This window comes from Camelus dromedarius, chromosome 21 (assembly GCF_036321535.1).
Source record: "Camelus dromedarius isolate mCamDro1 chromosome 21, mCamDro1.pat, whole genome shotgun sequence".
Taxonomy (NCBI): Eukaryota; Metazoa; Chordata; class Mammalia; order Artiodactyla; family Camelidae; genus Camelus; species Camelus dromedarius.
Window position 1 is genome coordinate 23,965,674 of NC_087456.1, and position 15,534 is coordinate 23,981,207.

Here is a 15,534-nt window from a genome sequence, read left to right on the forward strand (position 1 = left end):
TGTATTTATTTCAACACAGCCATATCCTGTTCACACTTTATGTTTCCTCCCTTATCTGCTGAAACTATCAAGACAGAAGTAAGGCATCTCTCTGGGCTGGGGTGGGGGAATGTTGGTTGTGGTGGCTTTCAGCTTCTAGGAGATCTCCAACTTCCCCCTCTGTTCAAAGGGAAGGCCAGGGTGTATCCAGTGGATAAGAATTAGAACTCATTTGGTAGTAATAAAATCAACCCAGATTTCATAGTCCTTCCATGTACAGTGTGTAGCTTGACCTTTGTAATAATCATTTGGGCTTATCCATGTGTGCCATGCATCTAACAGATATTAAAGAAAAAGCTGAAACAATAAATTGTGATCCAAAGATTTCCTAACTGAAACAAGTGTTCTTTCTTGCATGGTTCTTAAGCTTTTGAGCACATGGATGGTGAATGTTTTTGAATTGGCTTTTTTCAGTTAATATTAAGTAGAAACATTTTCTTTATTCTCATATTCCTTTCACAACTTTTAATGGCTACATAATATTCTGTTGGGTAAATATGACAACTTTTCCCTTTAAAAAAATGCTTTTGAATTTTACTTGGCTTTTCCAGAAAACAGATACTGCCGTTGCGAACATCTTTATGCATCTAGCTGGATATCCTGGGACAGATGATTTCCTTAAGACACACTCCCATGAGTTACACGGCATTTGATGAGGGGGAAGTTTGCATATTTTACATGCACTGGTTCACTCCAGACTCCCAATCACACTAACAGGTATATGCCATTACCTTCATTTTACAGATGGGGAAATTGAGGCACAGAGAGAGAAATTAACTTATCCAGGTCACAGACTTAGAAAGTGGTGGAACTGGAATGATAGCCAAGATAATCTGGTTCTTCCAGGGTCCCTGCTCATAACCACCCTGCTGTACTTGGCGCAAACTTGGCCTCCCGGGTGATGTGAGCTTATGAAGGGTTCAAGACACGCCCCTGCAGTACCCAGATACTGGCTGAGATTCTCTGCCAGAGGAAGTCATCCATGCCTTCCTGGGCGCCCAAAGTACAAGGTTCTATATAGGCCACTGAGCATATGGCTCTTTGAGGCAGATCAGATTTGCTGCTAATGAAATTTCCTGATGCTTCATGGAACTCTTTCCAGGGGCACATGCCCCAGTTTGTATTAAGAGCACATTTCCAAAGTCCTGCGTGTAGGAATATCCTTCAAAGTTTGCCCTGGGTCTTCAAATCGACTTTATGTTTGTTTTTTTCTTTTCTTTTCTTTTCTTTTCTTTTCTTTTCTTTTCTTTTCTTTTCTTTTCTTTTCTTTCCTTTTCTTTTCTTTTCTTTTCTTTTCTTTTCTTTTCTTTTCTTTTCTCCTTTCCTTTCCTTTCCTTTCCTTTCCTTTCCTTTCCTTTCCTTTCCTTTCCTTTCCTTTCTTCTCTTCTCTTCTCTTCTCTTCTCTTCTCTTCTCTTCTCTTCTCTTCTCTTCTCTTCTCTTCTCTTCTCTTCTCTTCTCTTCTCGGTAATAAGCAACCATGCACACTCATTCCTATGAGGAAAGTGGCGTTTTCTGCCAGCTCGGAGATTCTGGGGCGGTAGTCATTCTCCCTTGCTGTGTTTTTGTTCCAGGTGGACTTAGCAGTTTTAAGCAGAACCATGAAAACCTCTGTGACAACTCCCTCCAGCTCCAGGAGTGCCGGGAGGTGGGGGGCGGCGCGTCTGCGGCCTCGAGCACGCTACCTCAGCCCATCCCCAGCACCCCCGACATCGAGAACGCAGAGCTGACGCCCATCCTGCCCTTCCTATTCCTTGGCAACGAGCAGGATGCTCAGGACCTGGACACGATGCAGCGGCTCAACATCGGCTACATCATCAACGTCACCACGCACCTGCCCCTCTACCACTACGAGAAGGGCTTGTTCAACTACAAGCGGCTGCCGGCGACCGACAGCAACAAGCAGAACCTGCGGCAGTACTTTGAAGAGGCTTTCGAGTTCATCGGTAACTGTCTCCCCCGGGGCTGCTCATCTCCCGCCGTCCTTTCCCCTCTGGCTTTTGCTTTGATAGCAAGTCCAAGATTTATGCCTGTGTTGCAAAAAAAAAAAAAAAAAAAAAAAAGCTGCTCTGAGGTGTTTTCGGGCCCGGCCACCTGGTGCAGCCAAAGTATGCTCCTCAGTCATAACCCATCAGGTGTATGAGAGCCATTAGGTTGGATAAAATAGAACCATAATTCAGTTGGGTTGGGATCTTTCAACTAGAAACCCTCATCCCTCAGGTTCTCAAAGGAAAGGGGGTAGGGGTTAGCACTGAGATGCTCTATAATGTAATGTCAAAAGAATTGGTGGAAAGTAAGAACTTGGCGGCCAGAGCAGGTGGCGCGGTTTTGAGGTCTACAAGCATCCCTCTGAGCCTTGCAGGCAGTAAAGCACAGTTGGCCCTCGGTGTCTGCGGGTTTCCCATCTGAGGATTCGTGGATTTGGAGAGCTGACTGTACTGTGCCATTTTATATAAGGGCCTTGAGCATCCATGAATTTTACTGGGGGGGGGTATCCAGGAACCAATACCCACATATCCCAAGGGCTGGCTGCATTGTGAATATGATACCACTTCCAAAATCACCCTCCCCTCCTTTACTTGGAGTTAAATTAATTTGCAGCTGGTACAGCCTCTTTCTATGAGGCTGGGGCGAAGGTAGTGCTTGCTACATGGGTGTTTCTGAAGGGCTTTTCTCAGTAAAACATGATCTTGCAGTGGACATCTTTATGCATCACATCAGTGCAGAGGAGAGAGAGGGAAGTGCAGGGGGCTGAGGAGTGTTTCCCTTCTGTTTCCTTTGTCTCAGTTCTTAAACATGGGGCCGCCAAGGGCACGAACGTGAGTGCTAATGAGATGGCCCTAGATTTTCTTAGTTTACTCCAGACTCGTTGAAGTAGGAGCCAACAAATTGTATAGCCCATGTTGTTCCCCAAAAAGGAAAATTCTAGCAATAGCAGGCTTTTAATCTCCAGAAGGAAGCAACGGCCAGCCTAACCCTAATTCTAAACTTGGACTTCCGTTGCTTCTGTAGCCTCAAACTGTTGCAAGGCTCAAATTACCATTTGGGGAGCACCTGGCACCTCTCAGGTACTCAAAGTCTTTTTTTTTCAGGTGACTCCAATCTTTCTTACCACGAAGAGGTGACCCAGTACTTTTCCTAAATACTGTAGCAGATTGTTACTGGCCTCTGTCTCAGGAAGAAATGTCTCAGAATAAACTCTATAAAATATCTTATTCAGAAAACCAAAAGATAAACCACAAACTGAAAGAAATGTATTTGCAAAATACATAGCTGATAAAGGATTTGTGTTCAAATTGTACCAAGAACTCTGGAACAAGCCCCATCAAAAATGGGTAAAGACTGGAACAGACACCTGGCCAAAGGAGATACACAGAGAGTAAATGAGCAAACAAGGATACACTCAACATCATGTACCAGTAGGGAATTACAAATTAAAACAGCAATGAGATAGCCCTACACACCTATGAAATGACCCCTCCCCCGCCAAAAACCGACACTACTGGTTGATGAAGAGTGAGGAACAAGAGGAAGGCTCCTAAAAAAATAACAAAACAAAAAACTAAGTAAAACAGAACAAAAATGAGGAGCCCTCATGTTTGGTGCTCCTCTGTCAGGAAAAAAATAAAAGACAAAACAAACAAACAGACAAACAAACAAACAAAACCTTGGGTTTAATAGCCACCCATCAGGGTAGGTGGATGTGCTGCAGAGCTGGCAACTCTGGCGACTTTGCCCAGGTATTTCCTTTCTAACTGTGCTTTCAACACAGGACCATGCAAGGACAGTCTGGAAGGAAATTCTGAGTGGTCACTGAACTCAGAAAAGTAACATGACTTCTCCAAGGTCGTAGGAATTTTAGTATCAGAGAAGGGGCCAGAGCCTGGTGCCTTTGACTCCAAGGCCAGAGGCCTTTTTGCAATACACCAGGGCAGTGTTTACAAGTTCCTAATGGGCCACATTTGTGGTTGCAAAGATAACCTAGATTCTTTATTACTAATCTCTGAATCAAACCTTGAACCCTGGGAAAGAAAATTTGTCGCCAAGTAGATGAGGAACTTCCTGGTAGATACATGATGTTATGCCTGCAGTTTTACCTGACTTAATTCCACTTGGGGGAAGTTAGGAAATCGTTTTCCACTTAATGAGTAGCATAAGATGTGCTTGTTCTAAGAGGATTTCAATCAAAGCACCCACATTCCTTATAGATTATTCAGGCTTACCTGGTTTTTGCAGAAGGAAACAAAACAAATAGTAAATAGCTTTTAACTTGGAAAACAATTTCCCATCACAGCCTGCGCAGGCACGGTTTTTTATTTTCATTGCTCCATCATTAGATAAACTGAAATCTTACAGTCTTGCTTTAAGGAAAACACAGCTGGTTTTATAAACATAATAACATCCGCAGAGAGTGTAATATAAACTAAGCAGAGTCTAGGTTTAGGGTTTAACTCTGCCCATTTATTTATTCCTGAATTGGGTGATATTATTCCCATGCTCCCTAAGCCTGCTTAGGGAATGTTATTCCCATTATTCAGACAGGAAGACTGAGGCTCTGGGGAGTTGTGACCCACACAAGGTCCACCACAAGGTGGAACCAGTGGTTCTCACACCTAGCACTTTGTGGCTCATCTTCTTGCCACCAAGCTTGCCAGTCTTCGGGTGGAGATCGTTAAATAGTATGTGCTCAAGAGAAGAAACTGAAAACAGGAAATACTTTCCCAAAATACTACTATCTATGAGAAATAAGCTAAATCTCTAGATTTTTAAGATAAAAACTTGCATGATGTTTCTTTCTTTGGTTTATCGGTGAGTAGCCGACAGAAGTAGTTTATGTTAGAACGCTCTCTCTCCATTCCTGCCCTTTATCCAGTTGGTAATTTTTGCAGGGATGCTTTCTTTGGGATGCTTTTTAGTTTAGAATGTCATTAAGAATCCACTTAGGCAGTGCCCACAAGCTCTTCTCCTGGGCTTTTGATATATCTGAAAACCTTTAGAGTATTACCTTTTTCCATCGTGCTGGATTCTGAGCCATCACTGGAATTCCTCCTTCCTCTGCATCATTGCCATGTTGGAAAGGCACGCGCAGATGTGGAGGGGTTGGAACTGTTCCGATGTAGGTGACACCCTATGCTTGAGCCCTGCAAGTCTTTAACTTGCAACAGTAGGGTTTTCTAGTGAGAAGCTGAACACAGTAACTTTCTAGTTGAGTTTTGTTCCTTCTACCTCCTTTGGAGTTTCATAAGACTGAAACTCTTACCCATTCAACACCAGCTCCTGTACAGAGCAATTCTATCGTATAAAAAGGAAATTTTTTTTCCCCTCTATCACAGGTGGGAGAGACATCGTCAATAGCACTAGTTTTGATAAATCCCAGGACGTGGTGATAGGAATTAACGTCCTTCATCAGAAAGCCCTCCTGAATCAGTAGCTTGCTTAACATTTAAGCTAATTGGGTCGTGACTCCCACTTCAGTTGGCCACCATCATGTGTGAAGTTAACTTTGTGAATGACTCATTCACCCCATCTTCTCTTTAAATGTAGAAATATAGCTTCTTATATGTGCTAACATAGCCAGTTCTGGACGTAGTGAATTAAACATACATAATTAACTGGTAAATTATACTTTGTTTCAAAACCGTTTTCATGAATTCTTTCTCTACAGAATATGGCATTGTCGAGTCTAGATAAAAGATTAACCTCTCCCCTTCCCTTTCTCTTTCTCCTTCTCTTTGCCTCTTCCCTTTTTCCCTTGCTCCAGAGGAAGCTCACCAGTGTGGGAAGGGGCTTCTCATCCACTGCCAGGCGGGGGTGTCCCGCTCAGCCACCATTGTCATCGCTTACTTGATGAAACACACGCGGATGACCATGACTGATGCTTATAAATTTGTCAAAGGCAAACGACCAATTATTTCCCCAAATCTTAACTTCATGGGGCAGTTGCTGGAGTTTGAAGAAGACCTCAACAACGGCGTGACACCGCGAATCCTTACACCAAAGCTGATGGGCGTGGAGACGGTGGTGTGACGACAGTCTGGCTGGAAAGGATTACTGTTCTCCATTAGGAGACGAAGAGGAAAGAGGATGGATTCGTTCTTTTCTTTTCTTTTTTCTTTCTTTCTTTTTTTTTAAAGATGGGGGTAAAGGTTGTGAATGGAGACAAACTTGTTTAAAAACCTTTTTATTTTTAACAAGTGTGAGAAGAATTTAACTTTTGATGCCATTGAGATTTACTTCCCGCGAACTGACAAAGCAGGGAGGCTAAAGAAGTGATTTTTTTAAGCCAACAATAAAAATATGATCAAACTCGTTTCTCCCCCTTTTTCCTTTTAAGCTATTTGTAGAGTTTACGATGAATTAGTCTGTGCAGGTTCATAGACCGAAGATGCTACACTTTAAACCAATTAAAAAGAACCAAAAGTTAGTAGACAAGACCTTGAATCGTGAAGGCCCGGGATCTGCCTGGGCTGTCCACACAGAAAACAAAAACCCAACCAAACCAAGCCCTGCCGTGCTCAGCGGTGCAAAGAGAAGACCAGAGCAGCTTAAGTGGTCTAAGAACGCTTCACACTCGTCAAAGAGGCAAAGGATACTGTTGATTTTGTGTGTTTCATACTCCGGATTATTTTTCTCCCTTTCTGGGTTTCAGAGGTTTTTTGAAATAGCAAGGAACTGACCATTATACCATATGCCTTCGCTGGCTTCTTGTGCAATAATGTGGTGTTTTGAGTGTGCAAACGAGTTAGAGCTGGCAGCCGAATGACAGACAAATAGTGCAACGTTGCCAGTTTGGAGATAGAGAGGGATTAAAGGAAACCAGTTACTTTTCTTTCCCACCTTTTCCCTTTGTTTAATTTTCTTTTCTTTGATTTGACTCTGGTTACAGTGCCATAAACCTTGTTACATATGTATATCAGAATGTAAAAAAAAAAAAAGATAAAAATTTATTTAAAAATATTTTTCGCAAAAAAAAAAAACTTGGTGTGTTTCTGTTGATTGTGTAAAAATTTATTTTCATTATATAAATGAAACTCATTTGGAGATGTGTCTTTTTTCCTCCTCTTTCCTCCTCAACGTAGGCTTAAGCATCTCTTACCTCTGGTAACTTGTACGTGTAACCCCAGTGGAAATAAACACACATTTTTACACAGGGGAAGAGCGATGGGGAAGGGAAAAATATTCTCTGGCCTCAGTGTGAAGCAGAGAGAATTAATAAGGATGTAAAAGAGCTCCAGTCAGTCCAGTCATGATCCCCTCTATTGTCACAGCCCCACCATCCACTTCTGCCAAAGTAATTCCTCTTACAAACCAGAAGCCTCTGGTAGCATCTCCTGAAAGGAGTGAGGGGCCTCGACACCAGCCTTTGAGCCTTGGTGATGAGGTCACTGCGAGATTAATTGGTTAGAATTCCGTGATCTCCCCAGTGGCTCTTTGGTAAATATTTGTGACACTCTGCCAATTAAGGGTCTTGACACCCCACCTCCTCCACTGTCATTTTCTCACTTGGCATCTTTGGTGACAGTGATCACAGAGTGTGCATTGCAACACGTTGCTAGTTCCTACTCTTTTGCCAGTGAACTGAGTTCATCTTCGTAAGTACGACTTTGCCATCACACCTGGTGAACACATAGCTGGTGTTCCACAGGTTCCCAGTCCACAGAGGAGGAGTAAGGGCTGGGTAGGGGAAGAATACAATCCACGCGTTATTTTATGTTTTATTAAAATAGATGCCTAGAGGGAACTGGCTACAAGGAAGATTCACAGCAAACTGAAATTTGCCTGGGGTTCGTAAAAGAGTTGAAGAATCTGAGCATTTTCAATTCTGTGGGACTTCATTTAGAGATAACATTTTTGTGAACATTTTCTGACAAATGTGATGATGAAATATGTTTTGACATTTAAAAAAAAAAAAAAGCTTTTCTAGTAGAAGTGATTTAACTTTTTTTTTTTTACCAGAACAGTAGAGACTGAATTTAACAGGAGTTAACTGAGAGCTGTTTCGAATTATTTTGGTTTACTACAAAGTGTTAAGGTGAAAAGCCAGTCTCTTATGGTGCCTTCTGCTCTTCAGACTAACAATTTTCTTTGTGCTGGAAGGTATTTAAGGAGCAGGGGGTGATATGTCATTGGTAATTTAAAATACACGATGATTTACTAGATGGTTCTTTTGGTTTATTCTAAGTCTAAATGTTAAAGTTCTGATAGTGTAACATTTATTCCCTTTCTTTTTTTCCTTTTTTCTTTTTAACAAAACAAGGCAAAGAATCAATATAGTTTCTCTTCTTTAACTACAGGGAAATAATTTATGTTTTTTGAACTTTCTGATTTTGAGAACAAGACTGTCCTGGGGCAGATAGAAATCCTGCCAACCAGCATACCAAGAATTCTGAGAGAGACTCAGGTCTTTTTCACTAATCTGTTTTGAGTCACTTAGCCTCTCTTTCTTCATGAGGAATGTTAACCACTTCGTGGAAACAATATGGGTTAGCCGAGCCATTGCTCTAGGAACCAGACTCCCTACGTTTTGTTACCAAACCAAACTTGGATCTGCTCACCCATGCAGTAAAGCCAGTCTGCTGACACCAGGTCGTGGTGAAGGAAAGTGCAGTGTTTATTGCAGGACACCAAGCAAGGAGTCGAGGGCAGCTGACACTCAAAAAGCCCTGACTCCCTGATGGGTTTCAGTGAAGCATTTTTAAAGGCCAGGTGAGGGAGGCATCCCAGGGTATGTGGTCAGCTTGTGCACAGTTCTCTTGTTGATGATGAAGTAGCAGGGGGGTGTCACAGGGGTTGACATCATCAGTCTGTGGCTTCCAGGAGGCCTGGGGGCTGTGTGCTTATGATCATTGAGTAGTTAACATCTTCTGTTTGCCAGGAGTTACAGCATCTGCAGAGCAACTCAGGACATGTGCCTCAGATACTATTACATGGGTGCTGCAGAGAGGATGCAAAGCAGCGGATATGGGGGAGAGGCCTGTGCCAGGGAGGCCCCACAGGGTCCTGCTCAGTTAAAGCTTCTGGGCCTCAGTGGTCCCTGGGAGCTTTGGAGCTGAGCTGGGAAATTCAGTGTTGTCTTCTGAGAAGCAGAGTCTGACTGACAGACGCGTGCGTCGCTCTCAGAATCCAGTGAGGGCTGTTTCATGCCGGATGAACTTAACAATTTAATAAAATGAGCCTATAACTTATCTAATTGAAAAAGAACAGAAGCAACAGGCATTGCTACTTTACATGAAACAGAACGGCAGCTTCAGCTCCTCTGTAAGCACTTATTTCCACAGTTAATACATCTCCAATCAATGGATGTTAATCAGGATATGGAGTTCATATTTCATGGAAAAGCCTGTGCCAGCCGCTTTTGGATAAGGACAGGTAGGGCAGGAGGTGGGACAGGGCAGCTGATAAATGGAGGCCATGAACAAGGGGAGATATGAAGGGAGAAATCTACCGAACCCATCAATTACATATTGATAGTAAATGAGGAAAGATAACTTTCCAAAGGGTGATAAAATACGGGGAATAGGAGAAACTGGGAGTTTATAATAAAAAAAAAAAAACAACTCTATCAGAGTGAAGAGCTAGGAAAATGGAATCATACTTGAAAAGTTAAGATAGAATGCTGGTAAATGGCTCAAGCCAAATTGAACAGAGATCAATCAATAAGGTCATCACCCTGTTTGTGAGTAGGCTTTGGTAAATAAGCCACAAGACATTATATCTATGTTTAATTTCCCATGCGTGTAACATCCAATCTCAGGAAATATGGATTGATGTTGGTTTTAAGTTCTAATTGGAGACCGTTGTAATATGTGGATATGTGTGAATACGAGGTGTAAAATGACTAGAAAAGCATTTAGAAACAACTGTCCAAAATTAAATCTGTCTAAAGAAGATTTTCTGACTTTATGGAGGTGGTAGACTCTGAATGCCAGGGTTTCCTTTGTTCCCAATTTCTTCCTCTGTGACAACCTTTGCCAGTGTTTGGAGGAAGACACGTGGGATAAGACACTCTGCGTCTAGTGAAGAAGTCAGTGGGAGTGTGTTGCCTCCACGTGAATGATGGGCTGAAGTCTCTGTGGGTCAGCAGAGCTAACGGGGACAAAAGGTGGGCATGAATAAAGGAGAATGAGGAAGAACTGGAATTAGGAGGGAAAACTAGAGCCCACATTTGCCTTTTACCAACCTCCATGGTGTGGGTGACTTTGGAGGAGGATCTCGTGTCCTTTCCCACGCTGCGGAATGTATACGTGGTGCAGGACCTGTGAAGCAAAGGAAGAGCTCTGGAGAGAGCTTTGGGAGCTGCGGTCACAGCTGCAGCCCTAAGTCGAGGTGAGCTACCAGGTCAGTGAAAACGTGTGCCAGTTACCATAGTGCCCTCTTCAGAGTGTGACGGCTGCTGCTTCACTTCTGCCTTCCAAATCTCATGCAGATTTCTCTGAAGGCTAACCTTGACCCAGTGTGAGACAGGAAAAGGAATTCTAGGAAATGCAGTTTCTGATTTAGCTAAGTTGATACTGGACAAAACCACCACAGTCCATTCCTTGACAACTTTCCGTCCATTTACACTTCTTTGAACCATATATATGTATCTTCCAAGCAAAGACATTAGAAAATGATGTTTTCACCTGATAAGATGCCACTATCACCTCTGCATTGACAGGACACTAACCCTTCCTCCAAAGGAGAATGCATGGCCTCATGTGCTAATGTATCCATCTCGGGGTGATGTTCGTGCCTCTTGTACTTGAGATCCACTCTCCCTTTGATATCCTGTAATTTAAATACTGAGATATAAGGATATTATAGATTAAGTTGTATTTGCCAAAAAGATGTTTTTGACATTTAAATCCCAGACCTCGTAAATGTGTGATCATATTTGGAAATGGCATCTTTGCAGAGGTAATCAAGTTTTTAAAAGGTCATATTGGATTAGGGTGGGAGCTAATCCAATTACTGGTGTAATTGGACCAATCCCTCTTATAAAGAGGGAAACTTGGACACCCACAAAGGAACCAGTTCTGGCTGATTATACTAGAAATGGTCCTATTTCAGGGGGCTGGTGATCAGTCTCTGTTCAGGGTGGGTTGGATGCTCAGCAATGGCTGTAGCCAGATTAGACATGATAATGGAAATTCACGTTGCTGAGCCCATGCATAACCTCCGTCTCTGCCACCATGGCTATTTTGTTCATGAGCCCATTGGTCCAGGACAAGAGTGATTGAAGAAAGGGACTTGACAGAGATTCACAGAATGTGTCACCTTGACCATTATTAAGATCCTTCTACTGAGGTTGAGCTTCACTGAACAGTCACATGGTCAGTGCCATTGAGGGAGCTCTATCCATTTACTTCTTCCCCAGAATTTTCTGTCACCAATTTTCCAATGATTTTTCCTCGAAGTCCTTTATTATCCATCTAAACCATTATCTACTGCTCATGAAGCAATGTAGATTTATATCTCCGGCTATCTCTCAGACAAAATGAACAACCAGGTACACTGCTGGAAGTTCTGCCCACTGGGAAATTTATCCTTCCACACTATCATCCTTGGCCACCCCAGTGTGGGTCTGCAGTGATTTAACCATCTATTTTAGGATGATACCAGGGTATCACACAAAACTCTGTAATCAAGGTCAGATACTTTTCTTTCAGTCTGCTGGTCACAGAGAACTTCCCATGAAGTCGTAAGTGTGAGTTCAAGGAGGTAATGTAGCAGAAATGAAGACCATGAGCATTTGGGTCACTTGTTTATTCAACTTACTTGTATCTGATTTCACATATTCAAATTCCACTTGATAATGGAATCATGTTATTCCTGCCCAACTTAGAGGCTTGGAGGGTCAACAACATTTAGCTGTTTATGAACAATTTGGGTAGCATTATAATTTGATGGTCCATAATAAAGCTTCCAGCTTCAAACTGCTATTCAAAAAAAGGATAGTTTTTCAGAAGAAGCTGTCATAGTGTTGTTCCAAAATCCTAAATGTCTGCTGTGTAAGTCACCTATCAGATGAATGGCTTCATACAGGATCCCTGTCTAATACAGACCCTTCTAGTACCATGGGATGTACTGCATTTAGATGTAAGAGCAGCTTACATGACAGTCTTGAACTATTGCAGAGGCTTCTCTTGCTCTGGATCTTTTGTTTCTGTACCGAGTCCCAATGTGTGGGGTTTTTTTATCCTGTATCAAGCTGTTTGGGGACACCAGCTGGGTGTCCTACTATTCAACTTATTCCTGACACTACTTACCTGAAGATAATGCCAGACCCTGCAGGTTAAGGGCTCCGTCCTACATGACTATCCCTATACCCGACTCCAGTTACCAGCCACTAGGTTGTCACCTGTGCTTCTGACCAACCAGCTATAGATTGTGGGTCCAATGATCCCCTCCTTGAGTTTGATTAATTTGCTAGATTGGCTAACAGGACTCAGAGAAACATTTTACTTACTAGATTACCAGTTTATTATAAAAGGATATAACTCAGGAACAGACAAATGGAAGGACTGAATTGGGCAAGATATGGGAAAGGGCATTGGAGATTTCACCTTCTCAGAGCACACCACTCGTTCCAAATCTCCATGGGTTCGCCAACCCAGAAGCTCTTCAAATCCTGTCCTTTGGAGTTTTTAATGGAGGTTTCATTATGTAGGCATGATTGATTAAATCATTGGCCATGGTGACTAACCTCCCAGAGATTCAGGTTGGGGCTGAAAGTTCCAACGTTTTCATTACATGTTGGTTCCCCTGGCACCCAGCTCTCATATGTAGATGCTTTCCAAAAGTCATCTCATTAGCATAACAAAGTACACCTTTATCACTCTCATCATGAGAAATTCCAAGTGTTTTAGGAGCTTTGTGTCAGCAATGGGAACAAAGATCAAATATACATTTCTTATTATAAATCACAATATCTGCAGGAATCCACTCAAATTAATGACCTTTCATATGACTTGGTAAATAGATTGGACTAGCATACCCGGTAAGTTATGTTTTCTCCAAAATCCAGAAAGGTCTATTAGACATTGTGCATCTTTCTTAGTAGTAGGAGGGGTCAGATGTAGCAACTTATCCTTTACCATGAAGTGATATCTTGCATGCTCCAAACCACTAGACCTCTAGAAATTTCATGGGGTGTAGACCCCTGAATTTATGGGATTTATAACTTGCCTTCCAGCATGAAGTATCTTAACAACATACTTGGAATAGTTAATTCATCCTCTTCATCAGGTCAGCACGATATCATTAACATGATGCACATGCCTGATGTCTTACGGGATGGACGGACAGTTACAATCCCTACAGGCTGGGACTGTAGAGCCAAAAGAGCTCTGAGGTAGGACAGTGAAAGTGTATCAATGGTCCTGCCAGATGAAAGCAAATTGCTTCCGATGGTTTATGGGGACAACAAACATTTCCTGTAAAGGGCCAGATAATAGATACTTCAGGCTTTGCAGGACATATTGTCTCTGTTATAACTACTCAACTCTGCAGTTGGAGCACAAAAGCTGTCACAGACAATATACAAATGAAGGAATCTAGCTATGTTCTAATGAAACTTTATTTACATAAAAACATGGTCATCTGGATTTGGCCCATGGGGTCTAATTGGCCAACTTTTGGTCATTATTAACAAGTATAGAGAAATAGGTTGATACTATTCCTCTGGTGCACTATTCATCTGGTGCCAGGAGCTGTGCTGAATTCTTCCATCAATGAAACCGCATGTAAAACAGCATCCTCAATTGGAGCCAACACCCGATTGAGATCTTTTAAAATCCTCTATGATTCTTAAAAATTCATCTGTGTTCTGGATAGGCCAAATATACCAAATAAATGGAGATGTGGTAGGAACGACCAGCTTTGCATTTTTTCCAGTCCCTGTTTGTGGCACTGAAGTCCACAATTCATTCAGGAGGGCTGTGTTTCTGTTTACTATTTTGGCACGTAGCTTATTGCTGTATAAGGAACTACTCCAAAATTAAGTGGCTTAAAACAATAAAAATAATTTGTTCATTAAGGTGAAATTCAGTCAGGTTCAACAGACAGTTCGTATCTGATAAGCTTATCAGGATAACACCATCTAGGGCTGGAGAATCTATTTCCAAGACAGTTTGTTCTTGTGCTTCTTATAGTTGACTTGCAACTCAGCCAGGGTGGTCCACCAGATATCCTGGTTCCTCTCCACATGGGCCTCTCCATGGAGATGCTAGGGTTTCCTCAAAACAGGGCAACTAGTTTCTAAGAGTAAATCGTCTAAGAAGTCTGGATAAAAACTGTAAGGATTCCAAATCGCCTAAACTCAAAAGTCTCATATCACTTTTGCCACACTGTATTTATCAATTGAATCATTAACGTAAGCTCAGATTCAAGGGGAAGAACATTAGACTCCACCTCCCAATGAAAGGAGTAGCAAAGATCTTGCAGCCATTTTTAATCCACAACAATTCATTTTACACAACAAAGCCAGGCTGTGAAAAAGTAGCCTACAGAGGGCAGTCATGTGGGAATCACAGTAAGGAGAGCAATATTTTTCATTTCTTCTGTTAATTTCCTTAAATGGTGCTGTGGCTCAGGGATATCACCTGAACTTTATTTACTCTCAACAAAAGATTATCATCCTCCATCCTCCACGCCCAAGCCTGGAGGAATGGAGGTAAAGGACATCAGGGGAGAGTTGTGTCTAATGGATGATTGCTTCTGCTTCTTGTTCTGATAGGAGTTTTGGGTTTCTAAGAACCAAGCCACCCATCTTCTTACTAAGCAACAGTTAAACTTGCTAAATCACAGTCTACTTCCAGAGGATATTTATTCTCTGATCACTGGCTTTGTACATATTTCAGACCCAAAACTCTGGGCACCATATTTTTCTCAATCTTTGCACCAGCACCTTTTATTCAGTTAGCACATGAGTGATTTAGCACCTTGGAAGTCCAAGGTTTGTTTGTTCTTCAATATTAGTGTGATTTGTGACGGAGTGTACCTTGTTGAGCTGGGGGAAATAAACGGGGAGATGTGATTAAAAAGAATTCCTTAAAATCCAGTTGTCTTTGGTGCCAGGATAAAGTTGAAGTCTTTTATCGTGAGGCTGCTGAACCCTCTACAAACATATCTGATTATATAATCCCTTTAAGACATACTTAAATTATAATTATTTCCTTCTGAATCATTTCATGAGTGAATAAACCTGAGGTTCAAAAATGGAAATGATCACTTAAGTCATCTTTTTATTTTCATTATTACTGTTTTCACCATATGGGATACGTATGCTTTCTCCTCAGGACAAAGGCCAACTGATATGTCCTACAACATTAATCACTACATTCTTTTCTTAAGGATTCCTCTTGTATAGTAAAATAAATAAATAAATAAATAAAAAGCTATGTGTAGCAGCCCTGTCCACCAGAGTGGCCAGGACCCAGCTCAACCTGCCAGTGAGCAGGCACGAGCTCCAGAATCCCCCCGGGCCCCATCCTGCCCTCCAGGAAGCCTGTTCTAGC

At 42.0% G+C, this 15,534-nt stretch overlaps 1 protein-coding gene across 1 annotated transcript in view; it reads left to right on the forward strand.

Annotated features, from left to right (window-relative positions):
• DUSP10 (dual specificity phosphatase 10) overlaps window positions 1–7,078 on the forward strand; it is a 37,247-nt gene extending 30,169 nt beyond the window's left edge. The window contains exons 3-4 of the mRNA XM_010992913.3: window positions 1,612–1,983; window positions 5,799–7,078. Coding sequence (XP_010991215.1) covers window positions 1,612–1,983; window positions 5,799–6,064 — 638 coding nt within the window. The 3' untranslated portion in view covers window positions 6,065–7,078. The remainder of the gene's footprint in view (window positions 1–1,611; window positions 1,984–5,798) is intronic.
• The last annotated feature ends 8,456 nt before the right edge of the window (window positions 7,079–15,534 follow it).